At 41.7% G+C, this 23,212-nt stretch overlaps 1 protein-coding gene across 13 annotated transcripts in view; it reads right to left on the bottom strand.

Annotated features, from left to right (window-relative positions):
• LARP4B (La ribonucleoprotein 4B) overlaps nt 1–23,212 on the bottom strand; it is an 88,028-nt gene that overhangs the window by 49,029 nt on the left and 15,787 nt on the right. For 3 of the 13 annotated variants that reach the window (XM_064592156.1, XM_045874506.3, XM_064592158.1), the window contains exon 1: nt 918–4,223. In XM_064592156.1, coding sequence (XP_064448226.1) covers nt 918–4,019 — 3,102 coding nt within the window. In that variant the 5' untranslated portion in view covers nt 4,020–4,223. Of the gene's footprint in view, nt 1–917; nt 4,231–12,689; nt 12,750–13,335; nt 13,471–19,732; nt 19,941–20,858; nt 20,935–23,212 lie in introns of those variants that run through there. The other 10 variants (XM_045874508.3, XM_064592157.1, XM_064592159.1 and 7 more) reach the window with 7 other exon arrangements.

Here is a 23,212-nt window from a genome sequence, read left to right as displayed (position 1 = left end):
TAGAGAGAGAGAGAGAAGCAGGGGGAGATGCAGGCAGAGGGTGAAGCAGACTCCCTGCTGAGCAAGTAGCCCAATGTGGGACTCGATCCCAGGACTGGTCCTGGGATCATGACCTGAGCCAAAGGCAGACGCTTCACCAACTGAGCCACCCATGCGCCCGTTTTTAGTTAAAATAAACTGAATTTATAAACAAACTACTGGTTGAGTCAATGAGATTCTGCTGTTAGAAGTATGCCTTTCAATTATACATGTCCAAAAGGACTACTTTAAGGGCAAGACTAACTTCATGTTTGTTGAATGTTTGTGCTCATCACAGACTATCTAGAAAGATGGTCCAGTTAGCTGCCTGCTGCGGCAGCATCTGTGAAGCTTTCTCCAAATGAGCAGGGCCTGAGCACCATGGTTGGCAAGCTCTGCAGGTGCTTCTGGCTGACAGGAGACAGACTTCAGAGCCAGTTAAAAGCAGCAAATTTGTGGCAGAAAGCACAGATTTTGAGTCTACTGTCCAATTGTGGCCTTTGTGAAAGGACTTTAAAATTCAATGGACAAATGCCTGCTCTGCTCCAACAAGGGGGTCGTGAGGAAGGACCCTGGCTGGACAGGGCAGCCCTCAGGAACACACAACGTCCACACACAGAAGAGGTCTGCACCAAGCTGTGTCTGAGGGCCAGCAGTGCTGGGTTTAGTGCTAACAAGACCTGGCACGCAAACTCTGGCCTAAATATACCAAACAGTAAATTGAGTCACACTCACAGGTTGGAAATGGTTAAGCTGATGCTACAGTAACTCACAGCCTGACATAAACATTCAAATGACTGCCCATTATTTAGAACAAAGCTTCGTGGAAGTTAAAAGCAATCAAAGTGAAACACTAGCATTTCACAGCACAATAATAAAAACTGGTAAAACATACTTACTAACTGTCCACCTCTATTTTGCCATCCCCAAATAACAGCATCTTCTGCCACTGGTAGCTGATAAGGGGGCTTCTCCATCCAGAATAGAGCGACCTCTAGGTCTGGTGGCTTCCTGTGCAGACACTCATTAGGTACCTGCTCCTCTTCTAAGGCATCTTTCCCAACTGTATGAGCCCACAGACAGCCCTCTTGAAACCCACCGCAGCCATCGGCCAGTCCTTCAGAAAACGTCTGACTTGCAAACCCGCCCACTGGGTAACAGGCAAGTTCATTAAAAAACTGAGAGTACAATTCCTCTGGGAAGCTCTGCAAACCCCCTCTTGCCGGATTTTCAGGTATATTTACAGCATCTTCTGTGAGTGAGAAGATACGGTCCCCACAATGTGGTACTGCTATTTCTGCACTGTCCCCTGGGATGACAGGAACGACCTGCAGCACCTTGTGAGGAGGGTCTGTGTATCTGTCCACTTGGGCCACACAGGAATATCCCTCAAGAGTCTCACCTAATTCCATTTCTCTAAAAGTCACCTGTGGACTTCCCACAGAATCCACTCCACTGTTTAATGCAGGTCCATTCAGTGCGGGTTTGGCATGTCTTTGCCTGACATGGTGTGCATGTGTGCTCATTCCACGCACGTCGATGTTGTCTCTCTCCCCTCCCTTACCTGTTGGTGCTGGCTTGCTTGCCCCCGACGTGCCACCCCCTAAGGCATCAGAACTCTCCTCAGCTGACTCTGAGAAAACCTGCTCCAGTCCTGCATTTTCACCGTTGTTAACAGAGTCTTTCTCCTCTACTTGTGACCTCTGCTCACCTGGATTCGGACGTTGGTTTAGAGGTGGTGCAAGATCAAGATCCTTATGTCTGTAGTCACTCACTGCACAAGTTTCATCATTCTCTTCTATGTGACTGGTTCTGCAACTGGGCTGTTCTGTGCTGTCTGACCTACTGCAAGCCTGTACATCCCGACTAGGCACTGCCCTGCGGGGTGCTGTGCTTGTTTCCCCGTTAAAGGTGGTTTCAGCGTCAGACTTCACATCTCCTCTGTCATTCTCACTGGTCTCTCTGTGACTGGCTTTCAGTGACTCTTTTCCGGCACTTTCTAATCTTCGCTGGTCACTCTCTGCATTCTTCACACACATTTCATCTTCTGTTTTAAAATTCAGGCCAATTTCACTTTCTTCTTCAGGCCAGGTGAAAGCAAATGCGGAGGAGATAAAGTTACCCTGAAAACAACTAAAGCCATCAAGAGACTTGCCATCTGGGGGCACTTCCTGGGAGCTTCTGAGTTCCGGGGTGCCCGTTCTTTGGAACACTCCCTCCGTGTCTGTCTTGCACAGCGTACCAGTTAAATCACAGATCTGTGCCTGGGCCCTCCCGGTCCCAGTATCTGCACACAGGTCTACCTGATGTGAAGATCTCCATTCAAAAGCCCTCTGTCCATGACTCTCTTCTTCAAAAATGCTCATTTTATCCTTATCTTGATAAGATGAACTATTCTCAGATTGCAAAGACAACTGTGCTTTGTTTGCAGGCTGGATGCTTCCAGGTTTCAGGCTGCGGACACCCTGCTGCTGCCCCTCGGCCATCGCTGCCCCTAGAAGGCGGTCCAGTCCAGGATCCCCAGGTCCCTTGGGGGCTACTTCTTGGAAACTGGCATGAATGGGAAGACGCTCATTTCTAAAGCTCAGGGAAGTGACACACCTTTCCAAACTTAAATGAATCCTATCTAGACTCCGGGGAAGGAGACTACTTTCTGGTCTGCTAACATCGAAGCTGAAATAACCATTGTTTTTCAGCGGTCTGACAGAATTATCTTCTCTTTCCTTTTCAGAGTTTAAACTCTGACCTACACTAGCTGCTACAGCCCCAGATTCACCATTTCTTTCAACTTCGGAAGGGTTGGTAAGTAAATCAACAAGTGAATCACCCATCGGACCTACCTGTTCTAGACTACAGTTCTCACTTTCTTCAGGGACAGCGCACACACGTTCCAGGGAGCCAGTGTCTACGTTACTGTTAAATTCAGGGAGTACGCCCACATTAGGTAATGCACTGCCTTCTGTGTAATCTTTAGGGAACCCGGTGTAAGTGTGAGCCCTTAAAGACACAGTCGTTAGTTCAAAACCAGGTTTAGTATTTTCCTTAAAAACTTCCTTCATTTCATTTGGACCGGGCATGCCCCGTGGGGACAGCTCTTCCTGCGAGGCGGCTGACTGTCCTGGGCCTTGTGCAGCCTTCCCCAGCAGCGAGGCCCCTCTGCGAACTCCCTCAGAGATGACAGCTGACCGACTTTCTGCCACGGCAGCTGCCCCGCACACGGGGGCACACAGCTCCTCGGCCACGTCCAGGCAGTCAGGATCTACAACACAAATACTGTAAAACTCGCTCTCTCTCCAAGCCCTTTGTGCTTTGTGCTCAGCATTCATCTCCCTACCAGACCTACCTGAAGAGTTATTACCACTACTGATTTGAACACCTGCGGCCACTTCTTTCTCTGTGACGGACTTTATACAAGTGGCTGGGAAATGGCCAAGATGGCTCTGTACAAGGGCTCCTCCCCGCACGCCCTGGCCAGAAGGCACCAGGACGCATGAAAGAGACTCGTCACCTCTGGAACAAACATCTTCAGAGAAACCCCGTTTAATGACAGGGCTCACACAACGAGTGACTGAGACACTGTCACAACCCTGCTCAAGAGCAACCATTTCTGAATTCTTATCACTCTCATCTGAACTTTCATACCTAGTTAGGAACTGAGACACTGGAGAGGAAACAGAGTCTGATGACTGCCTCAGCCCCAGACCCTGCAGGTGCCCTGGCCTCACAAAAGCCCTCGTCCACAGATTAGTTCCGGCGACTGCCCTGCTGCCTCCATGTCCAACACTGTGAAGCTCCTCACCTTCAAGGGTATCAAATAATGAAGACAAAGCTTTACTTATCTTGTTCTCTGACTCCGCCTCCTCCACAGATTCCGGCAACAGGCCAGCTTTTTCATTGTCACTGTCACTACTTAATTCTTTACTGAAGCAACAACCCATGTTCGAAAGTTCAAAAAGCTCAGAGAACCATGCCTGGTGTTTTCTGAGCCTCCATAAGTGCATCTCACGCTAACTTGCTATAATTTCTGACGAGAAGCCAACACCCAGATACCAAAAATAACCCCTTGCACAGCAGTCACATGTCCCTGCCACTCAAATCCAAAATCCAAACTACAACAGGCCCTGCCGAACAGCCATCCTCCTCCACGCACTAAAACCAAAAGCACGTGGAATCCAAAGATTCAGAAGAACAATACATAATTTTCATAGTATTTTTCCTATTCTCATAAACTCAAAAAAAGAAGTCCCCACAATTGTTATCCCAGCCAGAACAAGACATTTCAGACTCCTGTGTTTTCCACACTGTTTCAGCATTCTCTGAGTTACATATCATGGGATGCGGGCAACCCAAGAGGTTAGCATGTATATTCCCCAAGGAGAAACAACAATAAAGATGTGTTCTTAAGAACGTATAGGCAGTTACAGCTGCAGCTCATTTTCTGCTTTGAGAACGAAGTCCGCAGGGGTATGGAGGAATAACTACGAGGCACGACGCTGGAATGGTGTCCATGAGGTATGCACATTGGAGTATTTATGGTGAATGGCACATCGCCTGGGATTTGCTTTAAAACACCCCAGCGAGTCAAGAAGTAAATACATACATATCTTTTTTTTTTTTTTTAAAGTGTGTGTGTAGAGGGAAGGAAGAGAGAAAATAAAAGTAGCAAAATGAGAGGGGTAACTCTTCAAGGTCACTACGGGCACACAGGGTTTACTTTATTATTCTAATTTGCACAGATGTCTACAAATTCTCACTAAGACAAAGGAAAGAGCAAGAGAGATAAAAAGAAAATCTAACACCCACCAGGCCAATAGCAGTAAGTCCCTCGAAAGTTCCCAAAACCCCTCCTGGTCCAGGTTATCTGTTCAGGTATGAGGCTCAGTTCTACATGCATAAGCTTTGGCAAATCATCTAATTTCTGTATCAGTATTCTCATTTGTATAATGGGGCCAACAACAGCTATTTTATTTTTTTTTTTTTTAAAGATTTTATTTATTTATTTGAGAGAGAGAATGAGAGAAAGAGAGCAGGAGAGGGGGGAGGGTCAGAGGGAGAAACAGACTCCCTGCCGAGCAGGGAGCCCGATGCGGGACTCGATCCTGGGACTCCAGGATCATGACCTGAGCCGAAGGCAGTCGCTTAACCAACTGAGCCACCCAGGCGCCCAACAACAGCTATTTTAAAGAGTTGTCATGAAGACATTAAGTAAAATATTCAGATCAGAACCTTAATACCCATCCGAAGTCCTCACACTCTGGCCCCAGCCCACCTCTAGCATCACCTCTTACTCTATAATGCCACCCTCCTTACCTTCTCTACTTCATCCAAAGAACCCAACCAAACAACCCCAGCATGCTCATCTGTCATGTCTCCTAGCCATGCTTTCCCAATCTCACCATCCTTTGTAAGGCCATCCCTCCCAACTGTGTAAGATGACCATCTCCCATCCCCACTGGTCACTCTTTATGCCTCTAGGAAAAGATGCTAGCAGCAAGTCTTAGTGCCTGTACCATCAACTACCTCAAACCGGAGTCTGTAGTGGCCTTAGAATCTGCAGGTGCTCTAAAAGGATTAAAAGATGCAAACACAGGGACATCTGAGTGGCTCAGTCGGTTAAGCATCCAACTTTTGATTTCAGCTCATAATCTCAAGGTCATGGGATCAAGCCCTGTGTCAGGCTCCACGCTCAGTGTGGTCTCTGCTTGTCCCTCTCCCTCTGCTCCTCCCCGCACTTGTGCATACTCTCTCTCTTTCAAATAAATAAATTTAATTTAAAAAGATGCAAACACAAAATCTTAAAGATAAGCCCATGTTTGCACCTAAGTTTAGGAGCACAGCAGCACCGTGCGACAATACTTAAAGTGACCTGCTCTACTGAGAAAAGAGTTGGATTTATAATGTCCCAAATTCACTCATGCGTGATGAGGGCCAAGCGACACCAGGTATGCCATAGAAACAAACCGGCAGGGGCGCCTGGGTGGCTTAGTCATTAGGTGTCTGCCTTCGGCTCAGGTCATGATCCCAGGGTCCTAGGATCCAGCGCCGCATTGGGCTCCCTGCTCAGCGGGAAGCCTGCTTCTCCCTCTCCCACTCCCCCTGCTTGTGTTCCCTCTCTACTGTGTCTCTGTCAAATAAATAAATAGTCTTAAAAACAAACAAACAAACAGGCAAAAGTCGTGGGCAAGTTGTTCACATGGTGTTGAGGAGCTCAGGCTGTGGTAAATTCAAAGAAACCGTGGGTAACTAGTACCACAAGTACCTGGCAACGTAGCTTTAGTTCCAGCAAAACATCACCTGCCAGACTAAATGAATGTCATTAATTTGCATTTTACTGGTTTAGGCAATGAAGTTTTACATTTGTGTAAAAATTACATGCATGAAGAGTTTATCAGTAGTTCTCTATTATTAGAAAAACAATTTAATAACAACTTAGAAAAAGTTCTCATTTAAAAGGTTACAAAAGGTCGAGCAAAATCATGAACTAATAAGCAGCTCTAACCTTTCATTCCCCTCAGAAATATCAAGAAAACAATCAAAAGGGATGCCAGGGTGGCTCAGTCGGTTAAGTGTCTGCCTTCAGCTCAGGTCATGATCCCAGGGTCCTGAATTGAGTCGGGCTCCCTGCTCAGCAGGGAGTCTGCTTCTCTCTCTCCCTCCACCTCTCCCCCTGCTCATCCTTGCACTCTCACTCGCACGCTCTCTCTCTCTCTCTCACATAAATAAAATCTTTAAAAATAAAAAAAAATTAGAAGTTTAAAATAAAAAAAGAACCATCTGAAGCCCACAAAAGCTAGGGTGAAACTCTTTGGGAAATCAGGGCAATCAAAAGCAGCCATGTATATGGGAAATTCCGAAAGCCACATCCAGGCAAGACAGATGCTCAAAACAGTCCTGAGAAGGCCTTAGGCTTTCACCCTGGGGTGATCCCCTAGTCTCTAAGCAAGCTGAGGTAATCAGGGAGGGACTCTCAAAACAGAGCCAGTCTATGAAGACTGGGAAGGGTAGCTGTATTCTCTCTGTTTTCTTCGGGGAGGAGGGGGTCTGGACTGTCTGTTTCAGTTCATGGCATTAACAGAAATCTCTGTCAAAATATTAGCTGAACACAAGCTAAAGGAACAGAGGCTTCAATGAACACATACGACAAGGAACAGTCTTTACAAAAATAACTTAGCAAAGTCTCAAAACAGTAAGACATTATACACATTATAAATAAAATCAAATGCCCAGTTCTCAACAACAACAACAACAACAACAAAAATCACAAGGCATACAAAGAAAACAGGAAAACATGACTCATTCAAAGGAACAAAATTCACTATCCCCAAGAAAGCGCAGACATGGGACTTACTCCACAAGGACTTTAAAACAACATTTTTAAATATGCTCAAAGAGCAAAGGAAAAACATGGACAAGGAACTAACGTTAATCAGTAAAACGATATATGAACAAAATGAGAATACCAACAAAGAGATAAGTATTTATAAAAAGAACCAAAACGAAATATTCTGGAGCTGAACAACAGTACAGTTACTGAATTGAAAAATTCACTAGAGGAGTTCAACAGCAGACTTGGATAGGCAGAAGAATCAGCAAATTTGAACAGGGGACAAATGAAATTATCTAGAGGAGTAAAAAAAATAAACAGAAAAGTGAGTGGAGCCTAAAGTGAGTGGACACCATCTATGTCCCATATGGACCATCGTGGGAGTCCCAGCAGGGGAAGGGCAAGAGAGAATATTTGAAGAAATAGTGGCCAAAACTTCCCAATCATGATAAATACATAAATTTACAAATCCACAATCTCAATAAACTTCACATAGGATAAACACAAAGAGACCCATACCAAGACACATTACAATCAAACTGCTAAAAAACAATCTTGAAAGCAGCAAGAAAAAAGCTACTTGTCAGGTACAAGAGCTCTTCAATAAGAATATCAGCCAGTTTATCATTAGAAACATTACAGGCTAAGAAGGCAGGGGCTGATATATTTAAAGCACTGAAAGAAAAAACCGTCCAGGGCGCCTGGGTGGCTCAGTCGTTAAGCGTCTGCCTTTGGCTCAGGTCATGATCCCAGGGTCCTGGGATCAAGTCCCACATCGGGCTCCCTGCTCTGCGGGAAGCCTGCTTCTCCCTCTCCCACTCCCCCTGCTTGCTGCTCTCGCTATGTCTCTCTCTGTCAAAAAAATAAATAAAATCTTTAAAAAAAAAAAAAAGAAAGAAAGAAAGAAAAAACCGTCCAATGAGAATTCCTTATCCAGCAAAACTGTCCTTCAAAACTGAAGAAGAAATTAAAACATTCCCAAATAAACAAAAAGTTGAAATAGTTTGTTAACACCAGGTCTGCCCTGAAAGAAAGGCTAAAGGAGTCCTTCAGGCTGAAATGAAAAAACATGACACAGTAATTCAAAGCTGTATGAAGACATAAAGCTCTCTGATAAAGGTGAATACATGGACAATTACAAAAACTATTATTGCTGCTTTGATTTACTGCTCCACTTTTTATTTTCTACAAATTTAAAAGGCAAATGCCTAAAAATAATTATAAATCTATGTTATTGGGCATATAGTAATAAAGATGTAAATTTGTGACTCCAGTAACACAAAGGAGGGGGAGAATTTTACAGGAAGTACAGTTTTTGTGTGCTATTAAGGTTAAGTAGGATCAATTTAAATTAGGCAGTTACAACTTTTGGATGTTATATGTAATTCCTATGGTAACCAGATATACGATTAGATAAAGATAAGTTTTTAGAATAAACAACTAACTAAACTATCAATTATGCCATGCTGATAATGAAAATTTTCAATTTAGGTAAAGTATGCCTTGCAAAGAAGTATCAATGAAGTACATTACACGGTTTCCTGCCCTTACGGGTCTTAAAACTCCTGAGGGAAAACTAAGACATTTGAAACATTTTTAATAAATAATATAGAACATAATTTCTTAAATAAATTTTAATCAAATATCTAAGAAGTAATATAGGTGATTAGAAAAGGATGAATCAATGAAGAGAAAAGTTATAGCCAAGAATGCCCTTGCAGGGGCGCCTGGGTGGCTCAGTTGATTAAGCAACTGCCTTCGGCTCAGGTCATGATCCTGGAGTCCCGGGATCGAGTCCCGCATCGGGCTCCCTGCTCAGCAGGGAGTCTGCTTCTCCCTCTGACCCTCCCCCCTCTCATGCTCTATCTCATTCTCTCTCTCAAATAAATAAATAAAATCTTTAAAAAAAAAAAAAAGAACGCTCTTGCAGGACATAAAATCTGTCCAAGATAAGCAAAAAATTATAGAGGAAAAAAAAGGATTATAGTTGATTTTATTCCAAGTAATAACTCAATTACTTTTCAATTTTTTTTTTTTAAAGATTTTATTTATTTGAGAAAGAGAATGAGAGAGAGAGAGAGCAGGAGAGGGGGGAGGGTCAGAGGGAGAAACAGACTCCCTGCCGAGCAGGGAGCCCGATGCGGGACTCGATCCCGGGACTCCAGGATCATGACCTGAGCCGAAGGCAGTCGCTTAACCAACTGAGCCACCCAGGCGCCACTACTTTTCAATTATATACCCCTAATCCATATGTACAATAGTTTTAATGGTCTTTTCCATATAATAAATTTATATAATAATAAGTAATAAAACATCTATTTGCTTACTTCAAACTTCAAACATCTCAGGCTCCAACCCCTCCACTAAGGTCCAACTGGCCCCACCTGCCCACTTCACTGCTTGCCTGAATTTCTACCAGGTGGATTTCCCCTCCACAAACCTTTACCTCTCCAATTTTTTCCATCTCATAATAAAAGAAACCACTACCCATCAAGTTGTTCAACTATCCCTGATTTATCTTTCCCTCACCCCAACCTCTATATTCAATCCACAACTTGGTGTGGTTAAACCCACCTCCAAAATAATTTGAAATCCATTCATTCCTACTCTGATTCACCATCATCACTTCTAACCTTCATTCCTTAATAGTATTCTATTTGCTTTCCTTGCTCACTACAATCTATTATGTATAAAAACATACTGAGGCCAAAATAATCTTCCTAAAATGTAAGTCATGCTATTCCCCACCTAAAATCCTCCAGCTTTATCCCAAATGAATTTCATTCATTTGAAAGGTTTTTCTTTGGGGTATTATTTTCTACTTGTTTCTTTTTTTAAATGAAATAACAGATACCAAAGAGGAGGTATCTCATCTTGAGTTTGGACTCGGAAGCCAGGTTGCCTGGGTCCAAATCATGGTTCTGCCACTCTGTAGTTAAGTAACCTTGGGGAAATTACTTAAGCCTCTCTGGGTCTTAGCCTCCTCTAGCTAAAGATCAATTTTTTGATGCTCACTGATTGGCTAGGTTGTAAAGAGTTACTAGTCAGTAGGGTTTTTTTTTGGGGGGGGGGTAGGGGCGGAGGGAGCTGTATAATAAATTTGATTAATATTACCACTGGATAAATGCAAGGCTGCTCCTGAATTATTCAGACATTTATTTGGGCATCACTATGGTAATTCTACTCACACCATATCCAGCTCAGGGGGAAAGACTGAACCTTTGAGAGACTGCTTCCTGAATCAGCCTGCTAGACAGGCTCACTCAGCCATCGAAACACGCGCAGCCACTAAACCAACGACCACACCCTTACGCTCAGGTGCACCATGAATGATGCCAGCTAGAAAGATATTCAGAGCAATGCCATTTATAGTAGCAGGAAAGAAATAACAATATACATGCCCCCAAACCAAGTGACTAAAGAACGACAGCACTGCAACATAAAGAAAATACCACAATGGCAAGGACAAGGAGATACATAGATGAAATCATGCTGCATGGGACAAGATGAGGTGAAATATATGTATGTTGATTACAACTACATAAAAATGTGTGTATTCTTTCATTTTCTGTAAAGATGCTCAAGTTTGTTGTAAATAAAGCTTTGTTAAAGAACACACACACACTATAAGCCCAGATGTCTCTCAGGGCACCTTCCAGCTCTAGTATGTAATGATCTTATGAAAACCTAAGTGGTCAACAGCCTGTTAACACTGGCAAATAGTAGAGCCACATTTTACAAAACCTCACATCAGAGATGGGATGTGCCTGAGGGACACCAGGGGTGCTAAAGATCAAGGCCGAACCAAAAACTTGCCACACAGGGTCTATTATAGGACATTAACTCTTAAAAGTGACAAAGCATGTCTAGGCAGTACTAGTTGCAAATTATTTCTGTATAGAAGTCCTGAATTCTGGCTCGAGTGTTTCAATTCTTTTCTAGATAGGTCTTACCTCAATACTTAGAAATAAAGTAATACAGGCCAAAAAAAATAAAAAAAACACAAAAAACAAAGAATCCAAAATCTAGTTTCTATCCCTGCAATAAGTTTTTTTTTTTTTGAAGATTTTATTTATTTGACAGAGAGAGATAGTAAGAGCAGGAACACAAGCAGGGAGAGTGGGAGAGGGAGAAGCAGGCTTTCCGCCAAGCAGGGAGCCCGACGTGGGGCTCGATCCCAGGACCCCAGGATCATGACCTGAGCCGAAGGCAGACGCTTAACGACTGAGCCACCCAGGTGCCCCTCCCTGCAATAAGTTTTAAAAAGATGTCTGAATATTATGTTGGACTGTAAATCAACCATGGGGAGGAAGAAGATTGGTCCTAAAAAAAATTTTTTTTAATGATTTCTGTATAATTTCCCTCTTAGATTACTGAAGGTCTTATATTTGGATCTTAAATTACTTAAAATATTATAAAATTCATTTTAAAAATCAATGTAAAATATGCAAAAAACCGTCCATATATATAAACAACAATGAAATAACAATAGTTTGGAGGGAATCTTTCATTTTTAAAAATTCTACCTTATTAAAAGAGGAGCAGCAATCTAATCCCTCCTTCAATTTCTATATGAGCTACTTGCAATTTAGGGGAAATTTACTATACATTTTGTTAAGATTACTTTAGGAGCTTTCCTTTTATTTTTTAAATTGTGCCAGGTTTGTAAGATCGCTTAGAAGATGCCAAGCTAGGGACGCCTGGGTGGCTCAGTTGGTTAAGCGGCTGCCTTCAGCCCAGGTCATGATCCCAGGGTCCTGGGATCGAGTCCCGCATCGGGCTCCTTGCTCAGCAGGGAGCCTGCTTCTCCCTCTCTCCCTCTGCTTGTGCTCTCTCTGTCAAATAAATAAAATCTTTAAAAAAAAAAAAAAAAAAAAGAAGATGCCAAGCTAAGTGTGGACTGGCTCCAAATGCACATGCACATAAGCCAAAGACAGAGTTAAAAATCAATGCATCTCCATTTCCTTTTTCTTTCATTAACCACAGCCAAAATGTGAAACCAATTTTCTTAGTAAAAGCTCACTATGACTTGTATACTTTAAAGCACAGGCTTTCAAAATGTAGAGCTAATCATACACAGTCAACAGATTACCAGTGGACCATTAAGAACACTGTGTGAGTATTTGACACTGAATGAACACGTGGCACACCCCGTCTGTAGAACCATACATGCAGCATACAGAGGTCAGAGGACACACAGTACTGAACACTTACACCCCACGTGGGGCTCTCCCCCCTCCATCACCCCCCTTAGTTGGAAACATCAACATTTTCTAATTTTGTTACAATAAATATTTGTTGTAAGGCAGTGTGAGCCTCAGCTGTGGCGGATCTGCAAGTGAATTACCTGACTCAAAGCTGGGATGGAGCTTGTCTGAGAAGTGGTTTGAGATATGGGACCATTCATCTGTAAAATTGAAAACATCAAACACACCATCATTACAATTTAAAGTAGCATTTTCAAACCACAGTAATCTACCAAAAACAAAACCCACTGAGAAAAACACATTTTTACATGACAAACAATATTCAGAACGATGTAGGAGCCTTGAAACCTAAAATATTATAAAATTCTGACCACCATAAGCAAAATTCCTTGTAGTTTCAATGGGGAAAATTAATAAAAATCTGCTTTGCTTGATAGGGTAAAAGCAGTCAAAAAATTTTACAATCCTAGTTAATTCTTTACATACCAGTACAACAAGGTGTAATGTTATTACAGTATTTATAAATCACCGCATTTTTCTTGGTGATCGAAACTCCAAAAGCTTTTAAGTGTCTAGAGATATGTGTGTTTTCTCTCTCCTACTACTGACAGCTTCCTCTTACTAGTAAGCTACCCATAAACTTACTCAGAATGTAACACCTTATATTTAGGTTGTAAGATATGCCAGAGTTACTACTTTGATTTACTTAATAAATCCAACACAGCATCTGTGATCAGAAGAAGAGAGTGAGGCACCAGGCCAATTCTGGCCTCGACCCACACTCACCAGATGAGCGCTGTCTTTCCCTTCCTGGACTCGCTGGCCCTGCGGTTCAGCCACGACCTTAGTGTCCTGATCAGAAGTCATGAGCTGTTTACTTTGTGGCTGCACTGGGAGAAGCTGAATGGCAACCGTAGAATGCTGTAAAACAACAAAAGACAATACATCAATAACCTGAAGTACAAAATACAATGGATTCTTAAAATTAAGTTACTAGGAAGTCTTAAAATTCTCAGGTTTTCCAGGACATGTGTTTATCCCTCTGGAGTCTAAATAGCTTATTTATTTATTTACTTATTTATTTTTAATTTGGGCTCCACTCCCAGCATGGAGCCCAACACAGGGCTTGAACTCATGAACCTGAGATCAAGAGCCCAGGAGACATCAAAAGCCAGCTGCCCAACTGACTGAGCCACCCAGGCGCCCCTGCAGTCTAAGTAGTTTAAAGAAATCTACCCATAGGGGCGCCTGGGTGGCTCAGTCGGTTAAGCATCTGCTCAGGTCATGATATCAGGGTACTGGGATCGAGCCCCACGTAGGTGGTCCCTGCTCAGCGGGGAGCCTGCTTCTCCCTCTCCCCACTGCTCGTTCTCTCTGTCTTAATAAATAAAATCTTAAAAAAAAAAAGGAATCTGCCCATAATTTACACCTTTGTACTAACCCAAGAATATACTAAGACTAGAAATCATGTGCTAACACATACAGACCCACTCATGCCCAGAAAACAGAAGATTATAAAATTAATAGAACTCGAGTCTGTGATTTGATGAACCTCAAATTTATATATATCGTTTTGACTGGACCCATTAATTTCATTTTGTTCCAAGACAATAGTTTTAAAGAGAAATAAACAGTAATTAGTTAAAAAGGAATCCCTTCAAAATCCTGACCCACACAAACTGAAAACCACCTCAAGACAGCAGGACCAGTGCTGCAAAGCAGGCTTTCCAAAGCATTGGCTCAGCTCAACAGTTAAGAGACTGAACTTCAAACAAGAGATCTCATTTCATTTTCCCAAACAGCGTAAATAATAACTCTTGTTCATGAGAGACAACAATATTCATGATTTCGTATGATCAGCATGAGAACCAGGGTTCCCAGACATCCAGGGCTGACCTCTGGCGTTTCCCTCTTTCTGCAGCAAGCCGAGCTGCCTCACAGCACCACTAGGACTGGCTTTAATCCAGGTACCTCTCAGGCTCTTCTGAAAACACAGCATCCACATGCCAGATACAGAGATTTAAAAGCTAGCTATTTCTGTCTCACAAGGTAACCAGGCAGGTTTTTAGTTTCTACGATGTGCTCCCTACTCTCAGTAACCTGCTTAGGATAAATTCCCAAAACCCTTGTTAATGAAATAATCTGATGATCAAAGGTAATCTCATCCAACAGTCAACTCTATCATCAGCCACAAAAGCACAAAATCACTTCCGTGCTATTTGACAGGTTTGGCAATATAAACTGCTAGAAGAAACCCTTGAAAACAAAATCAGTTTCACAGAGGTCAATGTCTTCCAAAACACAGGATGAGTATCAGGTGTTAAACTGTACAAGTTTGCAATATGTGAAACTATCACAGAAACAGACATCGAGGGGCACCTGAGTGGCTCAGTCGCTGAAATGTCTGCCTTCAGCTCAGGTCATGATCCCGGGTTCCCTGCTTCTCCCTCCCCCTCCACTCCCCCCCCCCACTTGGTTCTCTCTCTCTCTCTCAAATAAATAAATAAAACAAAGAAAGGAAGGGGGGGGGAGAGACAGAAACAAACAAATGGACATAGACTCTCCCCAAACACCAAATCCAGAAAATGAAGTCATGGGATGCTAATTAAACCGACAAGTCACAGAAGGTGTTACAGACACTTTTACCACTATGAACTTCTAGATTTGTAAGATTCTCAAAGAAAAACAATGTTTGGTCAAAAACAAGGTAAGATAGCCAAAAGGGGGAAAAATTCAACTGTAAGAATCCTTTATTACAACTACTACCTATATTTTTTTCAGTCAGTGATTCTGTGCCTCCTGATAGAACCAGCAGCAAGGCCAGGAAGTGGTCTTGCAAAACAAACAAACAAACAATATCCACGCACCCAGGATGTGGTCTTATTACAAACTTAGAGCAAACAGGAGCACTGCGGATCACAGGGGTGCGGAATATCTGGACAAGCAGCCTGGCTTCCTTGACACCACAGGACACAAGATGCACATACTGGCCAAACCACGGCTTTACTTGGTTTGTATGGCTTTATTCGATTCAAACAAACAACAATCAGGGAAGCAGTACCGATGGGATTACTGATGGTACCAAAGAATTACTGTATTTTCTAAGATGTGAGAATGATGCTGTGGTTATATTTAATTATTGAAAAAAGGAGGCCTTATAGAATTGCATATTGAAATATTTACAGGGGCAATAAGACGACATCTGGAATTTTCCTCAAAATAGTATATGGGGTAGAGACGTAAGAGTTTGTATTTGTTCCCCTTGGAAGAGGGGTATGTTTGGGGGTTCAGGATTCGATCCAGTCTACTCATGCATGCTTGAAACGTTCCATGACAAAAGGTTAAAAAAGGCAGCATGGCAGTGTCCTAGTACAACAGACACAGCAGGCCTGGTCTGTCCCAGGCCTCCTATGCACAAACAAGTAATCCTGACGTCACACCACACGACCTCTTCATGACTGACCTAACATGCACTGTTTTTCAAAAGTCCTACACCTGGAAAGAGGGCTTACTGATCTCCACCTCGTTTAAGCAGCACAAAAGGTACAGAGCATTAAAATCAGACTTTATCAAATGTCTGAATCTAAAATAAGGACAGAGTACGATGATGCAACACTGACAACAGTTCAATAAATAACAAAACCACCTTTTCATTACTCATTCGAGAGACCAAAACCACCCTGAGACTTACACCATTTAAACTACTGCTTCCAGGAACAGCCAAAGAGCAGGTCTCTAGGTTTTAAAGAGAAATATGCAAGGGGTGGGGGGAGGGATGAGAGGAATTTATCAGCAAAACAAAGCATTTGCCAGCGTAAGACCTAGGAGTTTGAAAACCTGATAGTGTTCAGAGGCAGCCTTCACAAAGCCTTCCTGAGCTGAACAAAAGGGCTTATTTCCCTGGTTTGATTTCATCTCTCAATGTGAAAAGGCAAAGAGATGAAGTCAAAGGGCCCTCCCTCTTGTCCTGTGGTCTCTATGCTAGCTGGACAAAGCTACACCTAAAAGTTTAATCAATCTTATTAAACACTTGGGAGAGCATGGTTCTCTCAGAGCTGTTCCTACAGAATCCTTTCCCCATATACCAGAAATGTCTGTTTCATAATGAAACATTCATTAAGGTCTCGGAGGTCCCATCTACGACCTCCCATGGCATTCAGCAGTCACTTCTTCAAGCTGTGACAAGTCCTCAGTCTTTGCTCCTCTTTTCTGGGCACTTCCAAGAGTGCTGGTTACTGCTTCTGTCACACAAACCCGGGCCACCTCACCATGAAAGCGAGGGCATCAGTGAGCTCGCCTGTGGTGGCAGCACAGAAGCAACAGAAAAGGAAAGGAAGGGATCTCGCGGCCACAGATAAGCAACGCGCAGAGCTTATAAAGAACCAACGGGTAACAAACTCGTTAGGATCCACACACCACACTGGTCACCTCTGGGGGTTCTCAGGACACCAACTCACTTTTCCAAAGATTTCTAAAGGCAAACAGTCATTAGTGTGCCTTTCCTGGATGACTACTGCTGCACAACCAAGTAGCTGGTCAGGGCAAGCTGCTCTCTATACAGGAGCCACAATTAATAAACAGTGAAAGACCAAATTAGAAAATCAAACTATCTGCAACATCTAATGAAATAACAAAGCAATAACCACTGATGTCTGCTAAAGCCTGGTGGAGAGCTGATGGAGAACTTCAGAATGGTTGGATCAGATGGACACTAAAGCGACTTTTCAATCCCCATCAAAAAAGTGGAACTAGGTGTTATATTCTTCTTGATGTGAGGAAAGAGCACTGTTTATCAAGTATTCTTGCCAAAAAAAGAATCTGTAGTTAATCAAACCTCTAGACTGGGCTCCCAATTTAAAGGAAATTCTGGGGCAATACATGTTAAATCACACCAACACAAAGCCATTAGCTAAACCCAGAATGTGGGACATTCCAGATAGACAGATGACCTCATTTCTGCAGCAAACTTAAGACATGGGAAAATGGGAGAGATTTTTATTGCCACAAAATACAGAAGTTTTAACCAAAATAACCTTATGTGAGAACTGTATCTGGATTGAAATAAATTAACTTCAGAATGACATTTTTGACAGGAAAAATTGACTGTTGCCTAGGTAATAAAGGATATTATAGAATGATTATTAATTCCATTGGGCGCAATCCAGGTGCTGCATCTGTTTAAAGGTCTTATCTGGGAGACATATAAACTAAAAGACAGATGACATTACATACCCAGAATTTGCTTTAAAATATGCTAACAATTTTTTTTTTTGGGGTAAATTTAAGAGAAGAAACAAAAACACAAGAATGCAGCAAGTGGCTGGCAGCTGAAGCCAGATGATGGGCACACAGAGGGCTGCTCCACCACCCACCCTCTCTACTTCTGTGGTTAAAAACTCCCACAATAAAAAGTAAAAAGAAAAATCTGACTAGGACTGGTGCAGTTACAGAGAAGAATGGCCAAGGTTATATGAAAAGACTATTTAAACACTCCTCACTTTTCAAACTATGTATTTGTGTAAGGTCAGATTTCCTTCTCATCCTTCAACCAAAATAACGTATCACTAACAGATCAAATGCAGAAACAGAGAATCCACCTGAAAGTCTATTAGACATTGAAGAGATTTATAAAAATATAAAACAATGCCATTCTCCTCATTAAATTATTTGTTTTGGAAAAGATTGTTACCTTTTCATAACCAATGTTATTTATATTACATGTGATGGCTTTGTTATTATTGCCAAAGAAAAACTTTTTAAATTTGAGTCTTAATTTTTAATACAAATACCCAGGTAAGTCCTATAAAGTTCTTAAAGATCCTCAATAATGTTTCAAAGTGCAAAGAGGCCCCAAGACCACAATGTTTGAGAACCACCAATAGGAGACAAAACCAGTCCTGATGTACAGATGCCTGGTGTTCATGGAGAGGAGACACCCTATGTTCACGGACGGGAAGACATGGTATTCTGACGACAACACTCCCCACGTCTACGGAGTCAATGCAATCCCTATCAAAATCTCCCCTGCCTTTTCTGCAGAAATTGATGAGCTGATTCTAAAATTCCTATGGAAATGCAAGGGACCCAGAATAGCCAAATAATGTTGCAAAGGACAAAGTTGGAAGACTCACACTTCCTAATTTCAAAACTTACTACAAAACTATAGCAATTAAGATAGTGGGTACTGGCATAAGGAGAGACATACAGATCAACAGACAGAACTGAGAGCCCAGAAATAAACCCTCACATTTATGGTCAGTTAATTTTCAAATTGGTACCAAGACCATTTGATGGGGAACGAAAACTCTTTTCAACAAATGGTGCTAGAAAAACTGGATATCTACATGCAAAAGAATGAAGGTGGACCTCTATATCACTCTATTTATAAAAATTAATTCAAAATGGATCAAACACCTAAATATGGGGCACCTGCCTGGTTCAGTGGGTGGAGCGTGTAACTCTTGATCGCAGGGTTGTGAGTTTGAGCCCCACGCTGGGTATAGAGATTACTAAAGAGTAAAATAAACTCAAAAAAAACACCCAAAAAACAAAAAACAAAAACCCCCACCTAAATATAAGAGCTAGAACTACAAAGCTCAGAAGAAAACATAGGAGTAAATCGTAAGCCTGGATCAGGCAATATCTTCTTAGACAGGACACCAAAACCACAAACAACAGAAAAAAAAAAAAAAAGCTGGCCTTTATCAAAATAAAAAACTTTTGGGCTTTAAAGCACACCACCAACAAAGTGAAAAGATAACCCAGAGAAAGGAAAAAAATATTTGCAAATTACATACTGCATAAAGGATATGTGTATATATACAGAGAAAGAGAAGAGTGTGTTCTTAAAACTCAATTATAAGAGAAAATAAGTAAAAAACTGGCAAAGAGTCTGAACTGACATTTTCCCAAAAACATACAAATGGCCAATAAGTACATGAAAAGATTCTCAACATCATTAGTCATTAGGGAAATGCAAATCAAAACATGAAATACCACTTCAAACTCATTGGAATGGATATAATCAAACACACAAATAACAAGTGTTGGCAAGGACTAAAGAACTGGGCTCTTAATACAGTGCTGGTGGGAATTAAGATGGCACAGCCACTCTGGTAAACAGTTGCAGATGTTGAACACAAAGTTATCATATGACCCAGCAATCCCACACCTAGGTACATACCCAAGAGGACAGAAAGCACATATCATCACCAAAACTTGTAAGTGAATATTCACAGCAACATAATAGCCAAGAAGAGGAAATAACTCAAACAGTAAACTATTAGAGGTTAAGGTCCTTATTTTCATACATGTGCTTGGCTTACTTCAGTGGATCTGCGAATAACAACGACAGAATCATAGTTTGAGAATTTGGTAATTTCTAAAACAATCAAAGATATCATTCTGAATATGAATTTTTTTTCCTGCTTACAAGAGTGTGGTGTGTAAACATAGGGGATTTGTTTGTGTATCAGAAATCCAAAAAGGGAAAGTATTAGCATTTGGATCTCTGTTATGCAATGATTACTCTAAGTGCTTTACAGATTACTGAGTCAACTTCAATTCTCTTAGTGAGGTCTCCTGCCCACTTAGCAGACTGGGAAAATGAGTTCCGAGATGACTCAGTCAAGTTCACAGAGGTGCTTAAGTCCAGTGAGCTAATCCATATACACACATATAATTTCTGCTCTTCAACTCTCTGTGCCCACAAAGGAATTCGGCAGTGCAGGCAGCTCACCCTATCAATCCACACCAATGGGCATGCCCGCCATGACACGACCTCAAAGTACCTGCAGTTTCCTTAGCTGATCTTCATTCCTTCTTCCCTTCTATGGGGATAATTCATATTGTACCAGTGCACAGATTATGATTTTAGCATTTAAAATAAGCACTTTTTAAAAAAACAACATGGTGCATAAATATAAGCCAAATACTTCATCTTTTTATACAACAGTGACCTGATTCAATGCCAAAAGAAAAAACTCGCTGTGTTTAGATATGATTTGTTGCACCTTACTGGGGAATTTTGAAGTGTATAGATCATTTTTTGCTTTAGCAGTTGACCTTGAAATGTAAACATTTCATATGAGATGAAATTCTACCATATGGGGGCCAAATAAAAGATCCCTTTTCTCAGTCTAAAAACATTCTTCTGAAGTCAAGAAGTCTCCACTTCTACAGACCACCCTCCATTCTCTATATTCAATACTTCCCTGTCTCTCTGCACATTCTCTTCTCCTTGTCTGGAACATTCCTCCCTCCTTGAAGGCATTCAACATTCCTCTCTCACTCCTTCTCCATGTACTCACAGCCTTCTCTGTTCTTCAGGGCACTGACCACATCTGTGCTTCTCCTCTACTATCCTCGGTCTCTTTAAGGAATCCATGTGTTTCATCTCCTTACCTATTAGGATACAACAGAAATATGTATCCCACCAATGATATGTTACAATTTACCCCCAAGAGAGTCCTTTTGTCAATAACACTCATATACAGGTGGTTTAGCTGCAGTGTTGTCTAAACACTCTGCTTCTGTATTTGCATCCACAAAATGAGGGAAAAGTCAAGTTTGCTAAGGTATCTTCTAATTCCACTAGTCTGCAGTTGAGAGCAAGGAGTTCAGGGACAGAGCCTGAGCAAAGGAGCTGGACAGTACAAGATGCTACCACAGAGACATGCCTTCTAAGAACTCCCACATTAACAGCTAGGACTGTTTTACAAAAAACAGTAAATGAATATTCAACTAGATAAGTCAACAGTTTTATCCAAATATGGAAAATGGGCAGTTAAGAACTTTAAGAGTCTCATGCTCTACCGACTGAGCTAGCCGAGCAGTTGGTTAAGAACTTTAGAGACTGCCCTAATTAAGTACTATATGGGTTTGAGAATCAATTAGAAACCCCTTTCAGAATCAATTAGAAAAGCCAAAATCTGTTACTTGCAATGTCTAAACATACTTAGTAGAAAGACAGTTTACCTACCAGACCTCTGAAACTGAAACTCATTGGAAAAAACAGAAATGGGCAAAGAAGCTAAATCAAATCATTAAAGCACGATCACAGCATTTGCGGATTTGGAAGGGCATTTGTTAGTAACTTTCTTTTAGGAACTCAATATAAACACCTCTAAATGTAAGTGTAAGAAAATAAAATAACATGATAGGAATTACAGCTCCTCATTCACTCGCTCTATGCTGCAGGTTGCATTATATCGTTTATCTCGCAGCTGAGCGGCTGCCTGTATCGCTCTGTAATATTTAAAATGCATATTCCTGTCTTCAGGGAGATTAGTCTGTGTACCTTCCACAGCACCTTACAAAGATCACATATTCACGGCATCTGCAGGCTTGAAGAGTGAGGACATTTATAGAGCAACAGCTGTTTCCAGGAGAGCAGTTACTCTGGCTCTTTGTTTTCTCAGATTCAGTATCTCCATGACAGCCCATTTCTTTCCAGAGCTTTCTCCCACTAACTGTGGCACTCAAAGACACAGACGAATGAAAGAAAGAATCCAACCTTGGTAGAGTGGTTGTTCAATTACACATTTAAACTGGCACCCGGTAGGGAAATAGTCCTAACCAGATGCTGCCAGTAAGCTTCCAGATTAATTTTTTAAATGTCCTTTTACATGTGTACACCTGTACTTCTACTGAAAGAGACGGCAGTGGGAAAAGGTAACTTATTTTTTACAGTTCCATCTGATTCTGCTCCTAGAGAAGGCATAAAATCAGGCACAAGACACACTTATTTCTAAGACAAACAGGACTGGAGAAGTACCTACATGAGAAGTAAACCCCAAAAGTTACATTTAAAAATTTTCCCACTAACTGCTTTTTAAAATTTATTTAGAAATTCCACACACAATCAGAAAGGTCCCTTCCAGCTTTATGAATAAACTGGTTCGTGGCAGGACGCCTGGGTAGGTCAGCCGGTGAAGCGCCGACACTTGATTTCAGCTCAGATCATGATCTCAGGATTCTGAGATGGAACCCTACACTGGGCTCCCCGCTGGGCATGGAGTCTGCTTAAGATTCTTTCTCTCCCTCTCCCTCTGCCCCTCCCCCTACTACGTCAAAAAAAAAAAAAAATTGGTTCATGACATGTTACCTCACCCTGGAGAGGTCAATTATTTGAAAAGATCATTTTAGCTGGAATTCTTTTAAAATACAATACAAAACAGAGAGAGTTTAGGTCATCTCATTAACTCTCTGGTTACAAGCATTTTTGACAAAGTCCAAACTACCAGTCCAATACCTGGTTATAAAGAAGCCTAAATAAAATATTATTTGGAACAAGGGAAACAATATGAAGATAAAAAATCCTATCTCTTACTTTGCATGTGACTGTGATGGTTATTTTGTAAAAGAGGGCACAAACCTGAGGTGGGCTATCATATCCTTAGAGATAGGGCCTTTCTGCCCTCAAAGTAGCATTTCTTCCTCTGACCATGAGTCATTCCTTTCCAGTAGAAGACCATCTCCTAAAACAGATACACACCTTTTCCCCCAAGGGAAGCAGATGGAAAGGGTAACCACGTTAGGCCTATCTATAGAGGGCGCAAGTTCAGCTAATCCACACACCTGCCTAAACACCACCGGAAGTGCTACACCAAACCTGCGGCCTCCACAGGACAAAATGCAGCCTGTCTACTTCATGTAACCTAAA

Source organism: Mirounga angustirostris, unplaced genomic scaffold (genome assembly GCF_029215605.1).
Source record: "Mirounga angustirostris isolate CCGP_5_RB_7025 unplaced genomic scaffold, mMirAng1.0.hap1 SCAF_5, whole genome shotgun sequence".
NCBI lineage: Eukaryota > Metazoa > Chordata > Mammalia > Carnivora > Phocidae > Mirounga > Mirounga angustirostris.
This window is presented reverse-complemented; position numbering and strand designations above follow the sequence as displayed.